Source organism: Acartia tonsa, chromosome 10 (genome assembly GCF_053477335.1).
Source record: "Acartia tonsa isolate MP-2025a chromosome 10, ASM5347733v1, whole genome shotgun sequence".
NCBI lineage: Eukaryota > Metazoa > Arthropoda > Copepoda > Calanoida > Acartiidae > Acartia > Acartia tonsa.
Genome location: NC_137269.1, coordinates 15,490,761 through 15,514,667, shown reverse-complemented (window position 1 = coordinate 15,514,667; position 23,907 = coordinate 15,490,761). Strand labels below are relative to the sequence as shown.

The following is a 23,907-nucleotide window of genomic DNA, read 5'->3' as shown; positions in this document are numbered from 1 at the left end:
CCTCAACTTTACCCTTTTTTTCTTTTTCCCTATTCCCCCTCCCCCCTCCCATTTACTCAAGTGTATGGCATAGTATAAAAATGGTAGTTTAGCTCAAGGACTATTTACCTGTCAAGTGAGAAATTTGGACTATTTTGGATTTAAACTGATTTTTCGTTGGCCGCATATCTACGTTATAATTCATGTTTGTACACCCGTCAGTCAGTCACAAAATAAATTAACTGTAAATTCCTTAAAATTTGGCAATTTTTTAAATTCTATCAACATAAATGTCTTTAATTTTTTTGTCTGTGATTTTTTTATAATGAAAAATAGTTATCATATCTTATTAAGATACTCCTTGGGAAAGCTTCCGTGGTGCTATAAACTGTATAATAGCAATAATAATAATATTCTTTATAGCAAAAAATCAGTTTCTGTCATGAAACCAGCGAAGTCGCTGGTGCTAATTAAGCCACATGCAAAATGATCCAATGGTCTGAGTTTTTATTCTGTGTAACACAGCAACTCTACACCTAGGGTGTGTCTGTTATACGTCACTTCAACGAAATTATTATATTTCTAATAATAAGCCAAAATAAGTTCCGTTGCATTAAACAACTATTTCTTCCTTTTTTATTGATTGGTTTAAAAAATGCATGCATACATTGTATAAAATGATATTTGAGGCAATATTTCTTTGGCAATAGGAGCAAACATATTATTACTTTTTATTGTTGTTCGTTATTTTTAATCTAAAAAAATATCTACTTTTATGTAAACGGCGACCATTGGAGTAATTAAAAATTTGTGCTTAAGATTTGTTAATTATGCTACACGTACACACAGGGACAACGGAATACCACGGTGGATAGGAAATTAATCTTTTTTAAAATCTAATTTCTTTGTTTAGTGGATTAAAACTTTTTAAAACGTTTTGAAAAAGGGAATAGAAAACTTTACAATTTTTTAAATAGTTTTAGATATTTACAAACTAATAATTATATTTTTTGGACAACTTAAATAAGCATTGCTTGCCCAATCCCTATATCCGTTGGTACACGTAGAGCACCCCACACCACCCCAACGAAGGAAACCGTGCTAAAAATTTACAACTTTATCCGGACTTTTTGTGCTTTTATGTGACGCTGTGACGCCTTTTTAAGCAATTTTCGTGATTTCTAGGTCTGTGAATTATACTTTATTACTCTTTCCTTTTATCCCCCCTTTAATTCTGTTTTTGTTGCTTAATATCCCGGGAATATTTTTGTATTAATTTATTCACTAATAAACTTCATACTAAGATTTTAAAATAGATAAAACCATTAAAACTGCAAATAAATAAATGGTTGTTATACCTTTCAAACTTTGCATAATATTTATGTTACATTATCGTATTATATAAAGTAGTAAGGTTTTTTGTCTGTAGCTTATGATTTCGAGAACTTCTAAATCGATTTGTTATTTGAATATAGGTCAGCTCTACTAAGGTTCTAAGATGGTGGAAGGCTATTTTATTTTCAGATTTAACTCTTGGTATGGTTTTAAGCTATTTGTCTAGCCACTTTGAATACAGAGCCCCTATATGCTTACATTGTATTGATATATGATATAAACCTCAAAGATTTACAGGGCATGGTTTGAAATGCCCATAAAACTGGTACCTATGCATTTAACCAAGATAACATCATGATTATGCTAATAATATTTTTTTGTTATTGTTCTACAAACCCAAAAACATCACATACACATAGTACATACATATGCAGAAGTGTGCTAGAGTGGGGGGCTCACAACAACGTTTAAAATAAGGAGAATATTCCTAATTTAAATAATAAAATATCAACACCTACATAAAGCATCTGTTTAAACCTTATAAACAGATTAAATTTATAACTTTATTCATCTGCTAAATTAAAATTTTGGGGAAAAAAGCACCCACCCCCCTATGGGGAAGTTCTGTGCACGCATCTCTCATATTTATGACTATTTGAAACATGAAATGATTATGCCTAGCTCTATGTATGTATATAAGCTGGATGTATTTTTGCAAAAAAAGGTTGAGCCCTATTCAGGCTTTTTCACGAGTTAAGGACTTTTTGTATCATTAGAAAAATATCTACTTTTGGTGATTCAGTAATTAGATATTAACTGTCTTATTTATAGATAACAGGGACATTTTGTTCATAAGTAGTGCAGCAACAACAAGTTAACAGTATTTCAAATAAAAAGAATTGCTAATTTACATAGAAAGTGTCATGAAATTACTATGTTATTATTATTATGTTTTTAAAACAACATTTTATATGCAATACCAATTCCCTATAATTTTTTGGTATATCCTAAAAATCAAGAGCCCATTTTAGCCCCCCTCTCTTAATTCTCCCTCCCCCCATTCCCATACTTTTATCTCAATCTTATATTCACATGAAATGAAAATACATTTTTTTCTTGCAATTGGCCTTCATCCAATTGGCCTATGAAATGCCTATATTTTGTTAAGATCTATATAAAGACTGGCCAATAGCGTGGCTAGGCGCAGTTTTAGCGGCCGTTTTTTTGTTAAGTGGGGGGATAAAAGTGGAATGGGGGCCTTTTGCGGTTTTGCGGCTAATTTTATACAAATTTCTTCTCCTATTTCAGAGCCGAGACTTTTAATATCCGAGACACCCACACATACAAGCGCACATCAACAGACAACCAACACACACATACACAGAAGAATTGGAGGAACGTGGAGAAAGAGAAGCAAGAAAAGCTAAAAGTGGTTGTGAAGAGTAGATGTGCCATTTTTAGCCAGAGATTCAACTATAAGACAGGGGAAATATTCGCACACCTAAGTTCCCAGTGAGAAAAGGGACGTGGTTGAAACAGAGGGGTGTATTGTGTGCTGTTGCGCGCTTGATTCGCAACAAACACACACACACACACGAACATACTTTTTAATACAGACAGAATCATTTTTAGTGCTATATACATGTGTATATGCTAGATTTAGTCCTCTTAACAGAGAACTTACAAACACACATACAAAAAAAAGAGTGAAGGGAAAGAAAGATAAATGGCTGGATTAGCTTTAAACAGCGGAGGAGGGGGCATGGGACTGATGGGGGAGCGGTATGGGGGCATGGGGGGCCTTCTGCGGGGGGCTGTGAGTGCTGGGGGCGTACACATGGGGGGATACGTGTCGGCGGCACCCAGAGATGCTCAGCTGAGTTGTGACTCTTCACAAGTTGATACGAAACCAATGGATTTGAGCTCTGGAGGTGGCTGCTCAGCTACAGGTCTTGCAGGTATGGCTACTACCAGCTATATTTTTTACCTGGATTTTAAATAATTTTAAACCAGTTATGAATTTTTTTTGTTACAGTTAATTATTAATCTATTTCATTTTATTTCATATTTTTATTTCGTATATACATTGTGTATATTATATCGTTATGTCCTAATCTTCTTAATTCCAAATATAATTGATAAAACTAGTTACCTAATATTAATTAACCATATTAAAATTTATTAAATTTTCCTCACTATTTTTTACTATATTATGTTATTTATATTATAAAATTATTAAATTACTTTTTTTATTGAAATAGCTGTTATTTATATTTAAAAAACATAGGTATTTTATTCATTTTCAATTCTAAAACTTTTTAATAAAATTTGTTGTTACTTTTCTATCAGACTAAGAATTATTTTTCTGGACTGTAGATAAAGACATACATAAAATTTTGTTTATCAAATTGCCAATTTACATTAAGAAATAAGAAACTAATTTACACAAACTTATCTGTATATGCCTTTAACCCAATCATTAATGTATTTGAAATAAGGCTCAAAATTACTCTTAATATTCTATAATATTATTTTTATTTTTAAGGTGTAACACAATTGCTATCTCGCAGTATTTACGGGTCCATACCAGATCAGTTGATTAGCGCGCGCCGGCTAGCCGAGCTGGTCAGACAACAGCACAGGCAGAGCGAGGACAGGGACAGGAGCAGAGAGGGAGGCGGAGAAACCAGAAGGATGGAGGCAATTTTGGCGAGTAGATTGATGGAAAATGGCGGGAGAATGGCGGAGGGTGGCGCCGAATTATTCCGAGTGAGCGGCGGATTTGAGGAGGAGGCGTTGCGAAGACGACTTGAGCAAGGATCGCGTGATCTACAAATTGGCGGGAAAGAAGAAAATACAAGAGAGGATTCTGTTGTCAGGATGGAAGAATGGGAAAATAATAATGAAGATCAAAATCTTAGTGAACAAAATCAGGTAAGTTGAATTGTTTTAAGAAGCACAGGTACTCTGTAACAATTAAGGGCATGCCCAATGCCCATTGTCTTTTGGTTCGCCACTTAAAATATTTGAACTCAAAATTATAATTTGATAAACTTATCATATATTTATTCTATATATTAATATATGTTTTTTGTATTGTATATACAATATTGATTTTAATTTCAATGTTTTCTTTCAGATTGAGGAGAGGCCGTTGGACCTGATAAAATGTCGTCTGGCCGAACCAATTTCTGGAGCCGCCAGAAGGAAGAGCAGCTGCCCTGGATCTCCAGAGAGTCCCAGATCCCCAGCTGGATCAACCTCTAGCTCTGGCTCTGGCCGGGAGGTCAAGCGCCGCCGGTTGGACGCACTGCTCAACAAAAAGTTTGATAAATTAGCTGCCGTAGGCAGCAATGGCGCAGCTATTGAAAAGGATGAAAATCCCGCAGGGTCTGAGAACATGATAACACCTCCAACAAGTTTACCTGACCTATCACTGATTCCAATCTCCGCAGATCCCCTGACAAACACACAAATGGGTGGAAGTCGCCGCCACTCAATCGAAGATGTAACAATGGCTGATATTCAAAAAATCGCGTCGCCGGTTAACAAACGGAAACAGAAGCGTCCCTCTATATCCCAAACCCCGCCGTATCTAAACGGAACCAACTCAACACAGAGAGATGAATTATCCTCACCAGAAAGAAAACGCTCTGCATCTCCAGTTTTTTACTCCTCACCGCTGCGCCAAGCATCGCCGTCCCGTTCAACGCCGTCCATGAGATCAAGTTCCCCGCCATCACTATCCATTCGCCCGCAATCTGACCTGTTCCCGCCTGCAATAGCCACATCAACCCCGAACAAAATGGGCCGTTCTTCCTCTCCCATAGCCGCGCTAAGAACGAGCTCTCCCACACCTCAGAGGTCGAGTTCTCCAGGATCCACGTCACGGCCTGGATCTCCTCAGCTTAGTAAACAACAGGATCTACTGAAAAATCAGTTAATGCAGGTAAAGATTATTTTCTAGATTTAGAATATCATAGTAGTGGTGAAAAGCTAACACAACTTTTAATAACATATACATATCTCTTTTATTTTTCACATACATTCTTTTAAAATGGGATGATATATGGGAAACGGTTATCCATTTTTATTTGAGCAAAAAAGTATTCTTGAAATTTTCTTGACAGGTTAAAGTAGCAATTCACATTGTAAAATTTTGAAACCTAATATCCTGAACCCATATACCCCTCAGAAATATAGGGATATACTAATAAAGGAAAATTATTTCTGCGCTCAATATATCTTTAGTTCTAAGATAAAAATAGCTGTATATATGATTTTTTATGTTGAATATAATTTATATTCTACTGAACTAACTATATATCCCTGAGTATAACTCTTTCCCCAACCTTACATATAACATTTAACAAAGTATTCCTTCAATACTGAAATTCAATATGTCATTTAGTTAACTTTTTTTCCTCTTTACAATTTTTCTTATCGAATAAGAAATTTTTTTTTGATATCATTTACTTTAAATAGCAAATTATTTTTATTGTATTTCAAACTCTTAATTTCATTGAAAGCAACTTTTATTTGTTGTTTTTGCTATTATTCATAAAAAAATATTTGTTGAAATGTTAGTTCACATATTTACAAATACCGCCATTCTTCTTAGAATGCTTCCGATAAATGACAAAATACTAAAAATGCTAATATATACACACACTTGCACACACACACACACACACACACACACACACACACACACTTCACTCACACATACCATTTGAACCTTTTGGAATAATTCTAAGAATCTGAATCAAATATTTTTGTTTGCGTGCTTATTTATTTGTGTGTGTGTGTGTGTGTGTGTGTGTCGTGTGTGTATTTAAGATAGTAAGACATCATATAAGGCCTTTAAATATTTCTTTCCTCTAAAAATATCAAAATTAAATAAGTCAGCACATAACCAAAACTTTGCCTGTTAAAAATCCTGATTTTCATAATGTAAATATTTGTAATTTTCTAGCCTCAAAACCAGATAATTTTTACTTAATTCTTTATAATACACTTGCTTTTCTTACAAACCCTGGTTTAAAAAACACAGATAATTTGACATTAATTGTATGTTACTGGGGGTTGGGAGTGAGACTAGGGGTGGGGGGTGAGACTAGGGGTGGTGAGTATTACACAGATATACGAGACAACTATATCATAAGTCAACCTTTTTATAACACTTTTTATATCTATATTAAACATAAATACGGCTAAAATTAAACGGATTCATAGTTTTTTGTGACTTTTTTTCTGCCTTCCGGTTTGTAAGCCTACCAAAGTAAGTTATAAAAAGTAGCACATTTAGAAAACGCAAACAATTCTTTCACAACACAAAGTAACTTGGTCGAAAATGCTCTGTGATCCCTAGTCTGACAGTCAATGAAGATTGTTGATATATTTCTCTTGCTTTTTACTTTACTACCAAAAGTAAAATTTTGTTTCTTATGTGAAGAAAGTTTTCCCTGTATAAAAATGGTAACCTTTTTTAAATACGTTGAATATTTTTTTATTGTATAAAATGTATGTTTAATTATATGCATGTAAAGGGTTACCACCTTTTAAAAATCAACTTTTTTTTTGCAGTTAAAAGAAACTGATTTACAAATATCTTATTATTTCATATTTTAAGAAAAATTCATATTCATGCTTTTCTGTAATATTTTTTGACATTTTAAGACAATTGCAACGGTTTATATTGAGTGTCTTTTATTTGAAATCACGAAATAAATATTTGTGTTTTAAACATTAAGGAATAAAAGTTAATAACAACAGTAACTTCAATCTAAATAATCAAGATTATAGATAATATTCAGTAGCAAAGCTTTTAACTAAAAAAGCTAAGCATAAAATGGGAAGAAGCTGGATAATAAATGGTTGAATTCATACTTATGCATAATGACAATTTTGTGTAACTTAAGATGAAGCAAAATACTTTTAATAATGCATGTTTATATGGGTGTATGTTTGATCAGAAATCTATTTTTAAATGATGTCAATAAGAGATAATTATCGATCTATACCTTTTAATTGAGCAACCTTTATTCCATGTTGGTGATGGTATATTATTGTCACAAAATGCATAAACTTGTCATATTTGTGTGTAATGAATAAACAAAAATAAACAAAAAAGTGGGAAAAATACTGGAGAGAGAGAGAGAGAAAAAGAGGGAGATAGAAAGAGAGAGAGAGATTTGTTTTAAAATACGTGTGGTGGGGGGAAAGGAAAAAGCAAAAAATACCCTGTCTTCATTTTTTGTTTCATGTTTAAATTGGGAAAATTTGTGAGACAATTGTTGACTACATGGTTTTTTTTTTAACTGAACATGCCAATTTTTTTTGCATATCATGACGTCTAAATATGTACACTACCGGTCGGTCGCGCCCCAGCCTTTAGGGGTTTCAATATTAAGGAATTGGGGAGGGTGTTAACCTTACCCTTGAATTTTTTGATATATCGAGAAAATGGTCCAATTCTTTTCAAAATAGCTTAAGAATTTTTCCATTATTAGTAATGATGTCTCCTCAAAATGATAATCCAATCCAATGATTATCATAAAGGCACCAACAAACAAAAAGACCTCTTTAACATAAAAGAGTAAATGTTTTACTCTCAGATTAAATTTGTAATGTTTAGATATAATTGTAGAAATAAAAGCTAAAAATGTAATTGAAGCATAAAAATTGTAAAAAGGCTGCCTAATTACAGTAATAGAAACAGTGGCTGTCAAAATTTTGTTCTCAATTATTCATAATTTGCAACAGTCATAGTTGTGTTCAGACGCGTTCACAGGAATTTGCCAGGGATGCGACCTAAAAATTTCAATACAAATTATGTTCAGAAGTTGTTCTAGAGAGTTGCATTTAGACAATAAAACTATAATGAACTAAAAAGGTTGGTGGGAGGGGGGGGGGGGGGGTGGGGAGGTGTTATGACAACCTCCAACCACACGTTCATGGTTGTTCTACTATTATTGCACAATTTACTTTCATTTGTTTGATTTTATTGATTTTAGCTGGATATTTAGAAACAATGACAATCATATCCACAAGAGGCATAGCAAAATTTTAATTAGTTATTTAAACAAAAGCTTTGTTTACTAAACAATTTTAAGAAGTTAAATTTTAGACTAGTAAGAATAGTTAAAAGCTTGATATAAAAAGCAGCAAATAATTTGTGAGATGGGTGTGCATAAATTTCCGCATATTATTGAATTCGCAGGGGATTCATATTCACAAAAAGACACATAATAAGCAGATGATAAATAGCTAGGGGCCTTTCAAGTGTGAAGGGTTGTATGTTCTGTTGTTATAGTATGCGGTGCTGATGAATTAACTTGATGTGATTGTGCGGAAGTGATTGTATCCCAAGTATATAACAAGTATATAATTGTAGATAGAAAAACTGATGAATAAAGTTTCCAACTCACGCTATACTTGTATTTTGTATTTAGAAGCAAAAAATGATTTTATTGTCAGTTTTTAATATTATTAACTTGGAGAATTAGTTTTTGTTCCCCACAATTTTCAATGAATTTTCGTGTTTTTAACATTATTCTAAATTACAACCCCTTACTACATCAACCCTTAACATACTCCCCCCTCTACCACCCTTCTCCCTACCCCAGAATAAAAATTTAATACATTCATATTTTTGTAAACATAAAAAGAGATATTTATAGGAGTAAACTTAAATTGAAACAAATCATTTTCATCAAAAATTGGCTTTTTATGATTACAGATCTTTTTTTAGCACATCTACTATAAAACTTGATAATGGCTGTACGTTAGCTTCTTATCTAATTGACAGATTTGGAAATTTAAAGAACCTAAAATGTTTATATTTAAATAAATGACTTATCCAAAAACTGTTCTCCTTTCAATAAATATATTATTAGCTTGTTATTCCTGCGCTACTTCTTAACAAAATTGTCCATGTTCCACGTTTTTTATCTTGAAATCTAAATTTAATACCTCCTTGTGTTTGTGTGTATGTGTGTGTGTGTGTGTGTGTGTGTATTTTTATAATTCTTTAGAATCAATCAGATATTCTCACGAGGTATTAGTATAGATTTAGTTTGGATAATTGGGAGTTAAATTCCAAGAAAGTGCCTCCAGCCCTTTTTATTGAGTTTTGTTTGTGTCTGCTATTAGGGCTTGGTTATATACATGTAAGTAGATACAAACAATTCCTTTCATATATTGAAGCAGCCACATAACTGCGAAGTTGTAAGGTCCTTTCTTTGAAGAATATCCAAGATTAAAACATGCTCATAATTGAAAGATTTTTTTTTTAAATGCCAATTTTGGTGTTTAACTAGTTTTGGTTTGCTCTACAATTGTTTTGCATCAAATTCGCTGCTGCTGGACATACTTGTTCTCCATATTTCTTAAACTTATAATTATACTAATTATTGTTTTTGTTTTAGATTCAGTTATCCGCAGCTTTAAATAATCCAGAGATGTTGAAACATCTGCAATACAATCCTCTACTTTATTATACATACTATGCACAGGTTAGTTCAATTGATCTTCCCATATTTTGACTTTAAAACAATTATAGACATTGGGGCGAAGTAGAAATGGTGATAGATTGATTTTCTACACTTATCTTGTTTGATCATATCTAAAAAAGAGATTTAATTCACTCGGAAAGATTAGTTAAAATATGTTCTTATTAATTATATATAGATACTTTTTACGGATGTAAATATGCAAGGGGATTTTAAGGGCCCACAAATAAGGAATTAAACTGGATAAACCCATACATATCCTCTTTAGTTTACAACAATTTTTTCTTTTTTTTATTTAAATAAATCATTTTTCTAAAACAAGGCTTCAATATTACTTATAGAGATGCTAAGCAACTGTACAGGAAATGATCAACTAACAAGAGAAATCTTAGATTATGAATGATTTAAAAAGAAATTTAATATTTGATTTTCCTATGAATTTAACTCTCTGATTAGCCAACTTTGAAACAAAAAATATGAAAAAAGTATTGTACTGTTCACAATTATGTACACAAATAGATTACTGTGTATTGTAATAGTAATTTAATATTAATAGAAATATTTTTGAAATGCTATTATGACATCGAATCTATATAAGCATAGTTCATCAATTTTTTCTCCATATCAGTCAACAACAGAAATTAAAGTTATTGTGTTTTAAAATTCTGATTCATTTGCCCGAAAAAACACTAAAATCTATAAGCTCTAATATTATCATTAAAAAGCAATCCATTCATGTACTTAACTGGTACAACAATGCACACTTCCGAAAATTGAAAAATAATTTAGTTTAGTCAAAATTTGGATATTTAATCCATTTGTCCAGTCAACTGAACAATTTTCTAGCAAAATTTTAAGAGAAACTCTTAAACTGCATTTTTTTTTTTTGGAAAAAATATACATATATATTTTTAAAATTATCAAATAAAAAAGATTGGTATACTTATCTTAACATAGTTGTACATTAATAGGCTAATCTACCTGTAACTTATATCCACCAATAAAATCAATTGTTAAGTCTTCATTTAACATAAAAAAGTTTACTAAATTTTCTTTTAAAAAATTTATAAAAATTTTATTTTCTTCTATTATATAACAATTAATTATATTTGAATGTAAACAAGACTAAAAACGGTATTGGATGCGCAGTTTTAAACAAATTTATCAACTATTTAAATTGACATTTTAAAACTTTCATGAATTATTAAATCAATATTGAATTGTCCACAAATATCGGCTTAAATTTTAGAATTTAACATGAGGGACTTAGTGAAATATAGAGATGCTACAATTTAAAAAAGAAAACTAGAAATGGCTAGATTTATAAGCAAATATTTAAAGGGAAAAGTAAACAATAAAAATTATTTGCAACTCTTTTTTTCAAGTTGCGAAAATACTAATATTTGCCTGGCTGAAATTTGAGGAAAATGGAATTTCATTTTGTCTGGAGTACTTAACAAAGTCAGGCAGATATCATAAATCTTCTCTCTTAAAACCACAATTTCTTTTCTGTGAGGAAAGTGCAAGTCTTGCATGGCTTTACATAATTAAGTAAATTTAATATCACTTCTTAAATACCCTTAGATAAGGCTAAGTCGAAATCCCTAAAGGCCAATAAAACAGGATTTAAACAAACTATTGTTTTGTGTATGTTAACTGTTTAAAAGCAAAAAGTAAAATAGATAATTGATGAATTTCATTTTCTCTTAAACTAGCCATTAATACATATATGATACCAGTTTTAATAGTTTGTTTAAAATCTTTGAATACCAGTAGGTTTTTTTGTTATTCTAACCCTTTGTTTAAAAACAATATTTATGTAAAAGCAAAGAGAAATATTTTATCTGCACAAATGTAAGATCAAGATTTGTAGATATCATTCTAATTTATTTTGACAACATCATTTAATACAAATAAAAAACATAATATACCAATGGATAAAACGTTTAAGAGGTGTAAATCATTTAAAATTTAATCATAAAACTTATCTTATATATGGAAGTACAAAATCTTAGTGATTGGTATACTTAACTTTTTAATAATTGTGTTTTTTAGGTGTTGAACAATCTACAAGCCCAACAGAAATTATTATCCGGAAAGCCGGGCGATTCAGAAAACTCACCACCCCCCAGGGGTCTTGGTTTGCCCGTGGGAGGGGCCCTGAACCCCCTGAACACCTCCCAACTTTCCAACTCTAATAACAATATCAAGGATTTCTTTAGCAGACACAACTTTAATAAAAATAAGGTAATAAAATTTTTTTTTTAATGCGTAGCTACTTTATAATTTCAAGTCGTGTAGCCAAAGGACCGCACGTCATCTAAAATCATTAAATGACACTACTTATGTACAAAATTGTCCTTATTATATTATATCAAATTATAAATATGTATATGTATACTGTAATATATTATTTAACACATACTTCATCTTATGAAAAGGAAACAGTTATTTTATTTGTTTGAATGAAAAATGTAAATGAAAGTATCTGTCTATAAAAACTAAATGTTGTTGATATTTTCATGATTTTCAATGAAATTTCCTTTCTGGTAGTTCACCTTTACTCCCAGTGGTCCCAGTGGCTGCCTCCCTGTCAAAATATCTTAATATTGCAAATTTAAATCTACACCCCCCCCCCTCCCGCTCCCTTTTGTTTCATTTTTAGATGATTCCCCAGACAATTTTAACCCCTTCCCATTTAAATCCAGGCAAAAGCTTTGACAGGAAATTTATTGAATGAGAATCTTAAAATATTGTGAAACTGTGCCTCTATAATAGGGCTGCTAGAATTTAGAGGAACAAAAATATTTTTATATTTTCGCTTACCATCATTACTTAGCACAAAGGCTCTAATTCTATAAAACAAGGGCAATTAGTTGCATACTATTCATTCGAGTATTATTTATTATATATATTTTAATGCAAGCTGTCATCCGTATTTATAGCTATACTTGAAAATATATTTTTTAAATGTATCAATCTATTCTGTATATCCTATTGTCATTGTTGAGACGGGTTTAAATCCTAGCGATGAATGTTTGTAAAATTTTATGTGGATTTGGTATAAAAGAGTGGGATTAAATTAACAAATGTATTTTTTAGATTTTTAAAATATTGACTTGAAACATTTGTTTACCAATAAACTAAGATAAACATATCAGTTTAATCATATTTTGATATTTGCAATAAAACAATTTTAACTAATGCCAGTTTAAAGTTGTTGAACAGACATAGACAGCTTATCTTTTGTAAAGAGTAGATGCGCTTCGAAAAAATGAAATAAAACTAAAGAATGATTTGAATTTTTGTGTTAAATATAATAATTGGTGGTTTAGCTGTTTTAATATTTGTTAAAATATGTCATCACCCTTAAAAACATAAACATACATACAAACATAAATCAGGCAATAATACACACATATGCAAAAAGCATAGACACTCAATTTTGATCCTGTACATATAGCGTGATAATAGGGGAAAGGGAGGGGGGAAGTTGAGATTTAAATGGTTACATGTCTTTTGACGAGATGTCAGTAGGCTTGCTAAAGGAACTTCCGATTATTTTCAGAGCTTTGCCTTGCAATTTCTAATTTCAAAAATTGTTCGTATCCTGATTGAGAATACAGGAGGGGAAAGTGTGTATGTGTGTGTTTCAAAAAAGGAAGAAAAGGAAAAGGGTTTAAGGTTAAAATCTTTACTTTTTTGTGACTTTTAAAGTAATCAAGACATTAAAAGAAGAAACTTAAAACTTTATTAGTTCATCTACACCTCATTCTAACTCTAATCATTAAAGGCAATATTTTAAGCTGGATAATTTAGAGCAAGATGGATTTATTGTTTATTGTCTCACAAGAAAAACTATTCTGTCAATAATGCTTTATAAAGCACAACATAAATTTTTTTCGTTTAAGGTGTACGAACTTTCTTCCTAATTATAAAAAGTACCTAACTCAACCTTTCCTAAGCAACTAAACCTTATTCTGGTCGGTCTATGACCTATAAGTCTAAATAACATTTAAAATGCATCATGAATTGGGTATGTCAGGTTTTTTTCATGCACATTTTTTTCATTGCAATAAATATGTGTGTGTGAGTGTGTGTGTGTGTGTGGTAATTTTTTTGCACTTAATGTTTAAAGGATGGAATATATCTCTCAAGCTAATTATGAATTATTCAAGATGAGTACATTTTTTTAAATTTTAATTTTGTTTAATTTGAATCGCAGCTAATGTATAAGCAACCTTATATCTATAATACAAAGTAGAACGATGTCTGTCCGTCTGTCTGTCCGTCTGTCCGTCTGTCCGTCTGTCTGTCCGTCTGAAGCTTAAGATCTCAGTAACCACTGAACCGATTGGGCTCTACTCTTCAGGGAATATACCTACTGGTCCTGTGATGGTTTTAAGCTATTTTCTTGGGGGGTGGGACACCCCCAACCCCCCCAAAAAAATGAAAATACCCCCCCCCCAAAAAAAATTTTTTTTTTTTTTACTTTTCCTTTTTAAATCTAAAATACGAAAAATTAAGTTGATCAAACCTAGCAAAGCCCCTAGAGGCTAGGGGCGAAGCCGCTAGTTTCAACAAAAAGTAAAATAAACATATTTTAACAGATTTTAATTAAAGTTGTAAGTTATGTTTAGAACATGTTGATGTCCTAATTATGGAAAAAATGTACTTGTTAAAACTAGATAAATAAAAATTATCATTATTTTTACAATTGAATTGTGATCTTGGCATCGTAATTAAAATATCTTATCGGCAACAAAAACAAATAATAAAATAATCCTCAACCTTAAAATGCAATCAAATCATTTTTTGACATTTTCCTATCTTTTAATGCTAAAAAAATTACAATTGCAGCGAGATATTTTTTTCATTCTTTCCCTTTTTTAGTAGCAAAGCTACTCTTTAACTTTATAATCTAAACATTTCTGTCCGGTAGTCTGAAAGGCCCTTTAACATCACGAGAAAAGTTTATTGAACCTTCTTATTTGTTGACAAAATCCAAATTTTTTCTAAAAGTCTGAAAATTGACAAAACTTTATTTTCATAAAAAATGTTTGCTTTTTATTATTTGCCGTCCAACTTTTAACCTTGTGTCCTTGTTAAAAAAAATCAGGCTAAACTGAATAATCTCCATATTTTTCATTATCTGTCCATCTAGATATCTATCTATCTATCTAGAGCTCTGTGCATTCAAAAATCTATTATTTCCCATTTCTAGATTTTTTTCTTTGATTTTGTTTTGATAATGAGGCCTGACTCAGAGAGCCTAACCAATTCAAATGTTGCCAATTTTTGTATAGTTTTTTTGCGGATTTTCTTTACGCTCATCCCCCCCCCCCCTCTTTTTTTGGTCGCCCCTTTCTCTTTTTATTTACAAAGGAAAGGAATTTGAATAAACATTATTGCCTAAATATTTCCTTTCCGAATGAATCAAGCACAAATACTAAATCTTTTACGAATTGAGTGAAGGGGGAGTTCGGTGGTAGGGATGAATAAATAGAGGGGGGAGTGGTTTGCTAAAGATTCCGAAATTGCGATTTTGAAATATGGGATTCTGCAATTTCCTCTGGAAATAATACATTTATTTGAGAGAGGAAGTTGATATTTGTGTGCTCAGCTATGCCTTATTATTTATTTTCTTCATGTCAGGCATTTTACCATTTTAATATCACATTAGATACAGGATTTTTAGAGTGGGAAATACTCATTTTTACTGTTAAGCTATGGTCTTATGTTTGTAAAAGACACATTAGAGTTCATTCATAAAACAATTATATAATACTCTGCAAACTGTTCTTTAATTAATCCCATATTAATGTTGCTCAACGATTGAATTTTCTTTTCTTATTGTATAATACTGTATAAGTAAAGTATAATATTGCAGTGTAACTTAAAATGGCTAACTTTATGCAGATGCAATTAATCTACTTCACTATGAAGCTATGTATGCAATTTTGTACATATTTACATATATGATGCATGTACACATATTATATGTATATGGAAGATGCAACATGTAAATTTTGAAAAGGTTAACTTGTACCTTATAATTTGATAATGAATATTTGTGTGGGGGGTAATTATCATATTTTCCTGACACTTTTTTCACACAAAATTTACATTTTTGGTGATCCTTATTATAACATGTTGCATACTACCGTTTTAGCCCAATTTAGACTTCAAAAATTGCAAAAATAGTGACAAGGTTTAAAGACTATAGGTGGGTTCTTAAAGAATAACAAATGATGTTTTTTTTTGTAATAGTCCAGTATTCATTAAAAATTATAACCATAACAGCAATTGTTTTTAAATATCTTTTTTTTACAGAAAAATTTAACCCGCCAAAAATTATTGTTAAAATGCGATACCTCTCTCCTTTTTGTTGAAATCTTCCCCAATGAAAAAGAATAGATTGCTTGTTTTACACGTAAAAATTCTTAACTTCAAGCATTAAAATAATTTTATGTCTACTATATAGCCCTATTTAAGAATGACTTCAGTCTTATTTTATATAGGAACAACATGTTTTCTTAATTCCTTGCGCCTTTGAATCTTTTTTTCTCTAAATAACTGAAAAAAGTTTTTTCACTTCTAAGCACAAAAAGTTACCTTTAAACCTTTTTAGACGCAAGGCGCAATGTATTTCAAGTTTGTGGCAAGCAAAAAGGTCTGGTCATGAAATTATATTTAAATTTAATAAAACATATGAATTTAGAATTTAGAGAAATAAGAAAAAGGTTGCTTTACCCTCATTTGCTTAGATATTAGAGTGATCATAGACAAACAGATGTATCTAAGATATCTTTTGATTTTCAATTGATGTTAAGCATGCCTGTATGACCTTATATCTTCATTAATTGGTGTCAGATTATAAATTCATCTTACTTGAGTTTTTTATACAAGTCATATTATGTGATTTATTGACAATTGCAATTAAAACTGCTATAAACATGTAATTAAAAAAACCTACTCATCAAATATTCAATATAAAATATTTAAAACACATTCTTAAAATTGTCTATTACATATATGGGCCATGAAACTGGAGGGTTCTGGGAAAATATAGATACACAGTTTTTGTTGTAAAGATCTATGTACATCCAATGGTCGGACTAGTATGATTATTCAAATATATACCACAGAGTCATACACATCTTTATCTGAAAATAATTTTACTAAAACAAAATTATCTGATTTTTCTCCTTTCAATTCATAAAAATAATTTCTTTTAAGTTTTAAATGTTAATCACATAATCCCTTTTCCCTGTCAACAAAAATGGTCAAAAGTCATAAAAGGAATTTGCTTGTAATATTTGAAATCAATTCAATAATCAAAATATTCAAAATTAAATGCAATACATTTTATAAAAATGTTCATATTTCTGAATTAATTATATTTTTTACATATTTTCACTTTGAGACAATAATATGATAATTTAAATGGATAGATTATAATTAATCCAAATTTTTGCACATTTTAACATCAATCAAGATATGACTGTGTATATATCTGAAGGACTGACTACCCTGTCATGTCTAGAAGCATTAAGTCGACATAAAATTGTTTTCTTCTATATCAACATAAGAATGTAATTATAATATCTTTAGACTTTTAATGGGTAATTATTATGTCAATCATTACCATTTTTTATTCAAGACATCTGGTAGATTTTATTATTTTTAAAATATTATTTAAAAATTTTAATGTCGATATTATGTCGGCCACAGCCGTTTTTAACTAAAGCTTTTGGTATTATCCTCTTAGAAATTTTTTTTGCAATTTTGAAAATTTGAGTACCCCCCGACAGCGAACTATGAACTCTGGCGCCAAGCTTTTAAAAATGATCATAGTCTTGTGTTGACATAATAGCAGCACAAAAATTCAACAGGTTATCCAAGCCAGGCTACAATTGAATTATTAGAAGTAAATAAACAAAAGCAATATCTAAAATTCCAAGAAGTTATCTACAATTTATTCTATCTACCAAGGTTTTTATATAAAAATTTTCAAGTAATTATTTCAAGTAGACTGTAGTAATATTTTAATTGTTTTATTATCCCTAAATAAAATGGTGTGCTATCACTTGCGCTGGGGTATTAAATTACTAGAGTCGCATATTATCAAAAGATAACAAAGTATCCTTTTTAATGTGTTATTCTTTCATCAATAAAACATCCCCTCTTTTTTATTTTGATCAAAAATACGAGTTTGATATTGCTTTGTGGAAATGGATGCCCACCAAATAAAACACAACTTTGTTGTGAACAATTATGCATGTTTATTGGACAGGGCGATTAAAAAATTTAATTTATTAAAATTTTTTTAGCCAAAAAAATCTTCTTAATAACTAGAATGTTGAAAAAATATTTCTTTTAATTGAAAGTTATTATACGAAAATATTGATTTATTGATGATAGATGATACTAACAAAAAATTGAAACCTTTGGATTGTTGTTGCCGTGTTCAATTTGGATATAATTGTCCTTGTTATGAGAAATGTTTATTGAAATACCCTGTGTAACACGTATTCATGATGTATTGTATATTGCATGGAGCTATTCAACTTTTTACAACATTTTTCCAGTTACATATTTTCAATCATTTAAATTCAAACTTTATATGAGAGAGAGAGAGAGAGAGATAACAAGGATTACAACATCCAAAAGATTCGAGCTATATCTAAAGATTTAAGACAGATGGTCATTATCTCCACGAATAATTCTGTCATTTACCTTTACTAGTAACTAAGAAATTTTACATTTATTCTAACAATTGGCGAACTGAGGGATAAAGTAAGTTATACACTAGATACTTTATGGCTATAGGAATCTTCCAAAAAAAGATCAGACATTTATCTTAAGAGCAGCCGATAAAACTGCTTTTCACAAAAGCGAACATTTTGAATCTAAGAGTAGCTTAACTAAAAATAAAGGATGGATACACTTACATAGAATTAAAGAACAAAACTAGAAACTGTTTTTGTGATTGTTTTTGTTTTAAATAAATGGAGTAACATGTATGTAAATACTTATATATACACACACAAGCATATTTTTAGGGATAAAATACACTTACAAATTATATAAAACAAACAGGGAAATTTATTTGCATAAATGGCACAGCTTCAAAATATTAGAAAAAGATAAAATACAAATAGCTCAGCTTTGAATGCGTTTGTTTGAGTTTTCTACTAAAAAAGGCATTGGAAATTTATCTCTTAAATATGTATAGTGGATATGAAACATCTTTCCATGCAGAATGTCGAATGGATGCATGAACGTACAGACATGTCATAAGTTTAGATTAGCTTGCTACTGAAAAGGGCAAGTTGGGGCTATTTTTTGCTTTTTTATTCAAATTTTCATGCTCATGATATTCAAAGTTTTTGTGAGTCATGAACTGAGCAGTGTTTAGGCTATTTCCTAACATACACAAACACAATACATTTGGTTAGGTACATAAATAGTTGATTTTGTATTGAGTATAGAATTATATTTTATTTTTTCTCATAAATATTATATGAAAATATTATTTTAATATCTTATCGACTTTCACTAAATATTTTATTTTTTTTAAATGAAAAAAAAATTAATTGGACCTATTAAAGATTCACTGTAACGGAGAACCTTAACGGACTTGCAGTGAAAGATCCTTCGGTGCACACAGATGGACAGGCAAACCTCCTGTTACTTTTATATATAGATACAGTGTGTGTGTGCGTGTTTAGATAATCATTATGGCCCATGGTACTTATACACACAAAAAAAGGATAATTTTCAACCTTTTTATGCTTATTTGGTGCATGAAAATATGAATAATTCTAACAATATCAAATTAGAATGGGAAAAAGTTCTTTGTTTTTTTTACCATAAAATATAATATTTGTTTTTATCAAGCAAAAAGTTGAGTAATTAAAACAATTTACATTCAATTTTAACAAAAGGTTAAAGAAAAATTACCTTAAAAATAAATGTAAAAATGAGTTTGGCAATTTTTGGCAGAAATTGTCAATAATTTACTGATATTGAAGTTTCTGTATTATTAATAGATTTATAAAAGAAAATTTTTTGAATTAGAAATGAGTAAATTATATTCAATTCTTAAAATCCAAATTTAATTGCATCTATCAGAGAACAAGGATAAATATGTCAAGAGGGAGCTTAACGAAAAACAATAAAAAAATATTTTTATCATTGCCTATAAAAACCACAGTATATGACATTTTCTTCGCTTAGTTATAATTTAAGCAATTAATCTTTTATATTTGTAAGTTACAGCCTAACGTAAAGAATTTGTCTTACGGACAGACACAAATTCTCTAGTTATAGAAAAGCTTTGCTTTAAATAATTTGCATTATTTTGCTAAACATGCAAATAATATAGCAATGCTGACAATTAGACAATTTCGCGTACTTTTTACTATTATCTTGCAATAAATTTAAATCTAAATATCTACCTATAAGAGATAGAGGAATACGACAATTTTGGACGATGTATTGTAAAATTTCTGTTTGAAATTCTGCCTTTAGTAGCTGGTAATCATTGGGAGCAAAAAAGGGTTAATTAATCATTGTCTTATTTCCCAAAGGAATAATTAAACGTATAAGTATTGAACATTCTACGAAATAATATTAAAAATAACTTTTATATCGCGAATATAAGTAATATCAAGGAAAAGACATACGGACGTACGGATATTGAGTAGCTGTGCTACTAATAAAACACATTTTATTTAAATATTTGAATGGTCAAGAAAATCATTCATAAAGAATTAATATTTTTGGTGAGATTTTTTCTTCTTTGTTTTAACCTTTTGTAAAAACCTTTATTTCTTTCTCTCTTTTCTTTCTCTCTCTCTCTTTCTTTCTCTCTCTTCTTCCATATTTTTCTCTATCTCCTAGGTCCATATCTATTGACTTCTCGGAAACGTGCCTAGAATTTAACCGGTTCTACTTCCCATTTATCATGAGAACATCAAATCTAATATTTCATTTATATTACGCGGCATGATAAAAACTACATAAAATTTAAATGTAGAGAAATTTGTAAAAATACATCAAACTTATTCCGTCCAGATACAATGTTCATACAAACAAGCTAACATAAATAAATTAGCAGCAATGATAATCAGGATGTATGTTTCTTAAGATATCTAAAACTGCTGTTATGTAAAACCTTTATGTTACTTAAGCAATATTGAAAGAACACCTTTTAAACCACATGGAATTGGTGTGCTTTTCCATTTGCAACTTGTCTGTTTTTAATAGCAAAAATCCAAACCAAATAAGAATAGAGGGGATTGCGTAGTAGCAGTCTAAATTTAAGTAGTTATTTGCTGTTCTTGGGGTTTGATAATATGATGCATTTAGCGTAAGTGTTGGAACACCACTAGAAAGAGATCATGCATTGATAATTTCACTTTATTCTAAAAACTTTTCCACATCTTACAACAACATATAAGAGCCGCACATCTTTCACAAATTATTTAAATCAGTTTCAAACATTATTCTTACATTTTAAATGGAAAAGACTTAATGGCAGGGGAGGGTGTATTAATATTTTAAATTTATTTTCAAAGGGGGGGGGGGGATACAAACCATATTTTTAATGAAAAATGTCGAAAGGATGATAACGACCATTCCTATGAAACAGATGGAGGGACATATATATAATTAAATCTTTATTGGTCATGCAAATATTCGCAAGGATTTCGAGACATTTATCATTAATAGAAACAGAGAGTATAACGTTTCTTTAACGTCTTTTTAATATAAAAAATGGATGTTATTTAGAGAATTTTCTTGTTTGACAAAAAAAACTACCCTGGTTACATTTTCACACGTAGTAAATCTTCAAAGCAAATTTGCAGAAGAAATTTTTTTTTGGCAAGAATGGAAAGCGTTGCAACGGCATTTTTTAGCAAGTAGCAAGCACAACTACTCTAAAACAAGGGAATGTCGTGTATTTAATAGTCTCTAGGCATACAGATTTAAAAGTAGTTTTCTGTAATATTACTTGTTACAGTGTACTATTTCTTATATAATGTGTAATTTGACTTGCTGAAGCTGCGCTCTTATTGGACTTAATTGTTCTTGGTATATCTTATTTATAATCTACATATAAACTACATTTCTGTGAATACATTTCTACACATGCTTCCAATTCAGACTGAGGGGATCGGCAGCCACTACACATTTGTTGAACTTTTTAAAAAATGCGAATTTTCTACAATTTAGAATTACATACTACTTCAGTTGCAGATTTACAAATATCCTGGCGACTGCGAATATTTTTTTTAACCGTGTTACAAGCCCCATTTTTTAACACCAGCAGCTTAAACATAGTGCTGCACGGATGCTACTGCTTTTTGTCTAAATTGATAATGGCTTCTGATTGTAGAAATTTGTTTTGCAGCTGCGGTTTATAAAATATGCGGCTGCGGTTGACAAGCCGTGTTGATTCCGATTCTGATAGTTTTCTTGTAATTTTGAAAATGCCAGCACAAGTGCTAATACTTGCACAGCCACTATATAACTCTATTACTTTCATGACAAAACTCTAAAAATGACAATAAATTTTTATTCATTGACGAAATACAAAGTAGCAAAAACTTAAATTACAGCAAAAGTATTAAAAGTATTATTTTACAAAATTTGTGCTGTTCGTTTATTGTTGCATTTCTATGAAAAATGATAGGTTGTTATTGCTGCGCTACTTATGGATCTAATTGTCCTTGTTATATATTATATTAACTGGAAAACACATGTTGGAATTTTTAGCCAAGCAAACAATTTTTTTCTCAATTTATTTATTTCCTTTTCAAAGAATTGAAATATGTATTTACATTTGTATCCAGTATTATATATGTATATATTACATATGTGTGTGTGTGTGCTCTATATATCAAATCTGTTTTTGTTTTCTTTGAAATTATTTTCTATGTATTGTATTTTTTAAATGTAAAAGAGATATCGCCTATGCAAAAAAAATATTTTATACACAAAATTAAAATTATAAAACTTATTACTTTTATATTTCAGGATGTCCACCGTCCCTACAGTCCTGCCGACTCACATTCTCCTGCCACCCTGTCGCCGCTCCACTTTAAAGACATCGACGAGCCACGAAAACGCGCTCCGCGCGCATTGACCGGCCGCTACGTGCGCACTGGCACAGCTGCCTCGCCCCGGGTACTTCAGCTACTCCGCAAGAAAGTTGAGGAGCGGCTGCGGCTCAAAGAAATGCTAAGCAATGGCGGTCCTCATGGAATTGATAAGAGAGCAGCTTTTTTCAGCGGTTTTAACTAAAAAAGAAACAAGTTATAAAGTAGCTGCGCTACTTTAAGAAACTCAATATTTAATTGTTAAACATAATTTATGGTTATAATAATTGATAAATTGGGAATTACATTTTTTTATAAATTCATTCTGTAGTTAATTCTAATATATTTTGTTTTGTAAAAAATCCTTATGTAGACATATCTCCATACAAAAACATTCCAGTTTTTAAAAATTAAAACATATCTTTAATTTGATTGTATATTTTTGTAAATATATTTTTATTTAAATGGGCCGAACCACCAGTGACATTCGAAACAGTTTAGGCATTCCAGTTTAGTATTTTATTCTGAAATGTGATTTTTTATTTAATTTCATTTATTTTATATTATTGTATCTCTTCCAGTTATAAAAAGAATCGACCAGTGCCTTTAATAAATACTCTTAAAAAGAATATCTTTATTTCTATTTTCATTTTACTTTTATTTTATAAATTAAAAATGATTTTATAATAGTTTTATTTACTTTTTGATGTAAAACCATTCCAGTTTTTTTTAATTTGTAGTATAATTATTAGTTCTGTGATAGCACTTTTTTATTAGTTATAATTTTCATAAAAGCTATTGTTTTATAAATGTAGAAAGCACTTTTGTTATTCTGTGAAACCTCTAAAGAACATGATAACAAATATGCTCAATTTATTTAATATTTTTTTAAGTAAACATTATTTTATTTTTTTTTATGTTTGATTTGTAAATAAAAGGAAATAAATTTTGAATAAAGGAACAACAAGTTT

General features: G+C 30.2%; 1 protein-coding gene across 1 annotated transcript; it reads left to right on the top strand.

Annotated features, from left to right (window-relative positions):
- Window positions 1-3,144: 3,144 nt before the first annotated feature.
- LOC145329515 (uncharacterized) lies at window positions 3,145-23,907 on the top strand. Its single transcript, XM_080173715.1, has 6 exons — window positions 3,145-3,272; window positions 3,860-4,248; window positions 4,454-5,263; window positions 9,744-9,830; window positions 11,883-12,074; window positions 22,875-23,907. Exons 1-6 carry the CDS (start codon window positions 3,152-3,154, stop codon window positions 23,139-23,141), a joined length of 1,866 nt encoding a protein of 621 aa, XP_080029841.1. The 5' UTR covers window positions 3,145-3,151; the 3' UTR covers window positions 23,142-23,907.

Coding starts and splice junctions, on each gene's coding strand:
- LOC145329515 (XM_080173715.1), top strand. CDS start 3,152: ATGGGGGGATACGTGTCGGCGGCACCCAGAGATGCTCAGCTGAGTTGT. Junction 3,273..3,859: donor CTCAGCTACAGGTCTTGCAG/GTATGGCTACTA, acceptor TTTATTTTTAAG/GTGTAACACAATTGCTATCT. Junction 9,831..11,882: donor ATTATACATACTATGCACAG/GTTAGTTCAATT, acceptor TGTGTTTTTTAG/GTGTTGAACAATCTACAAGC.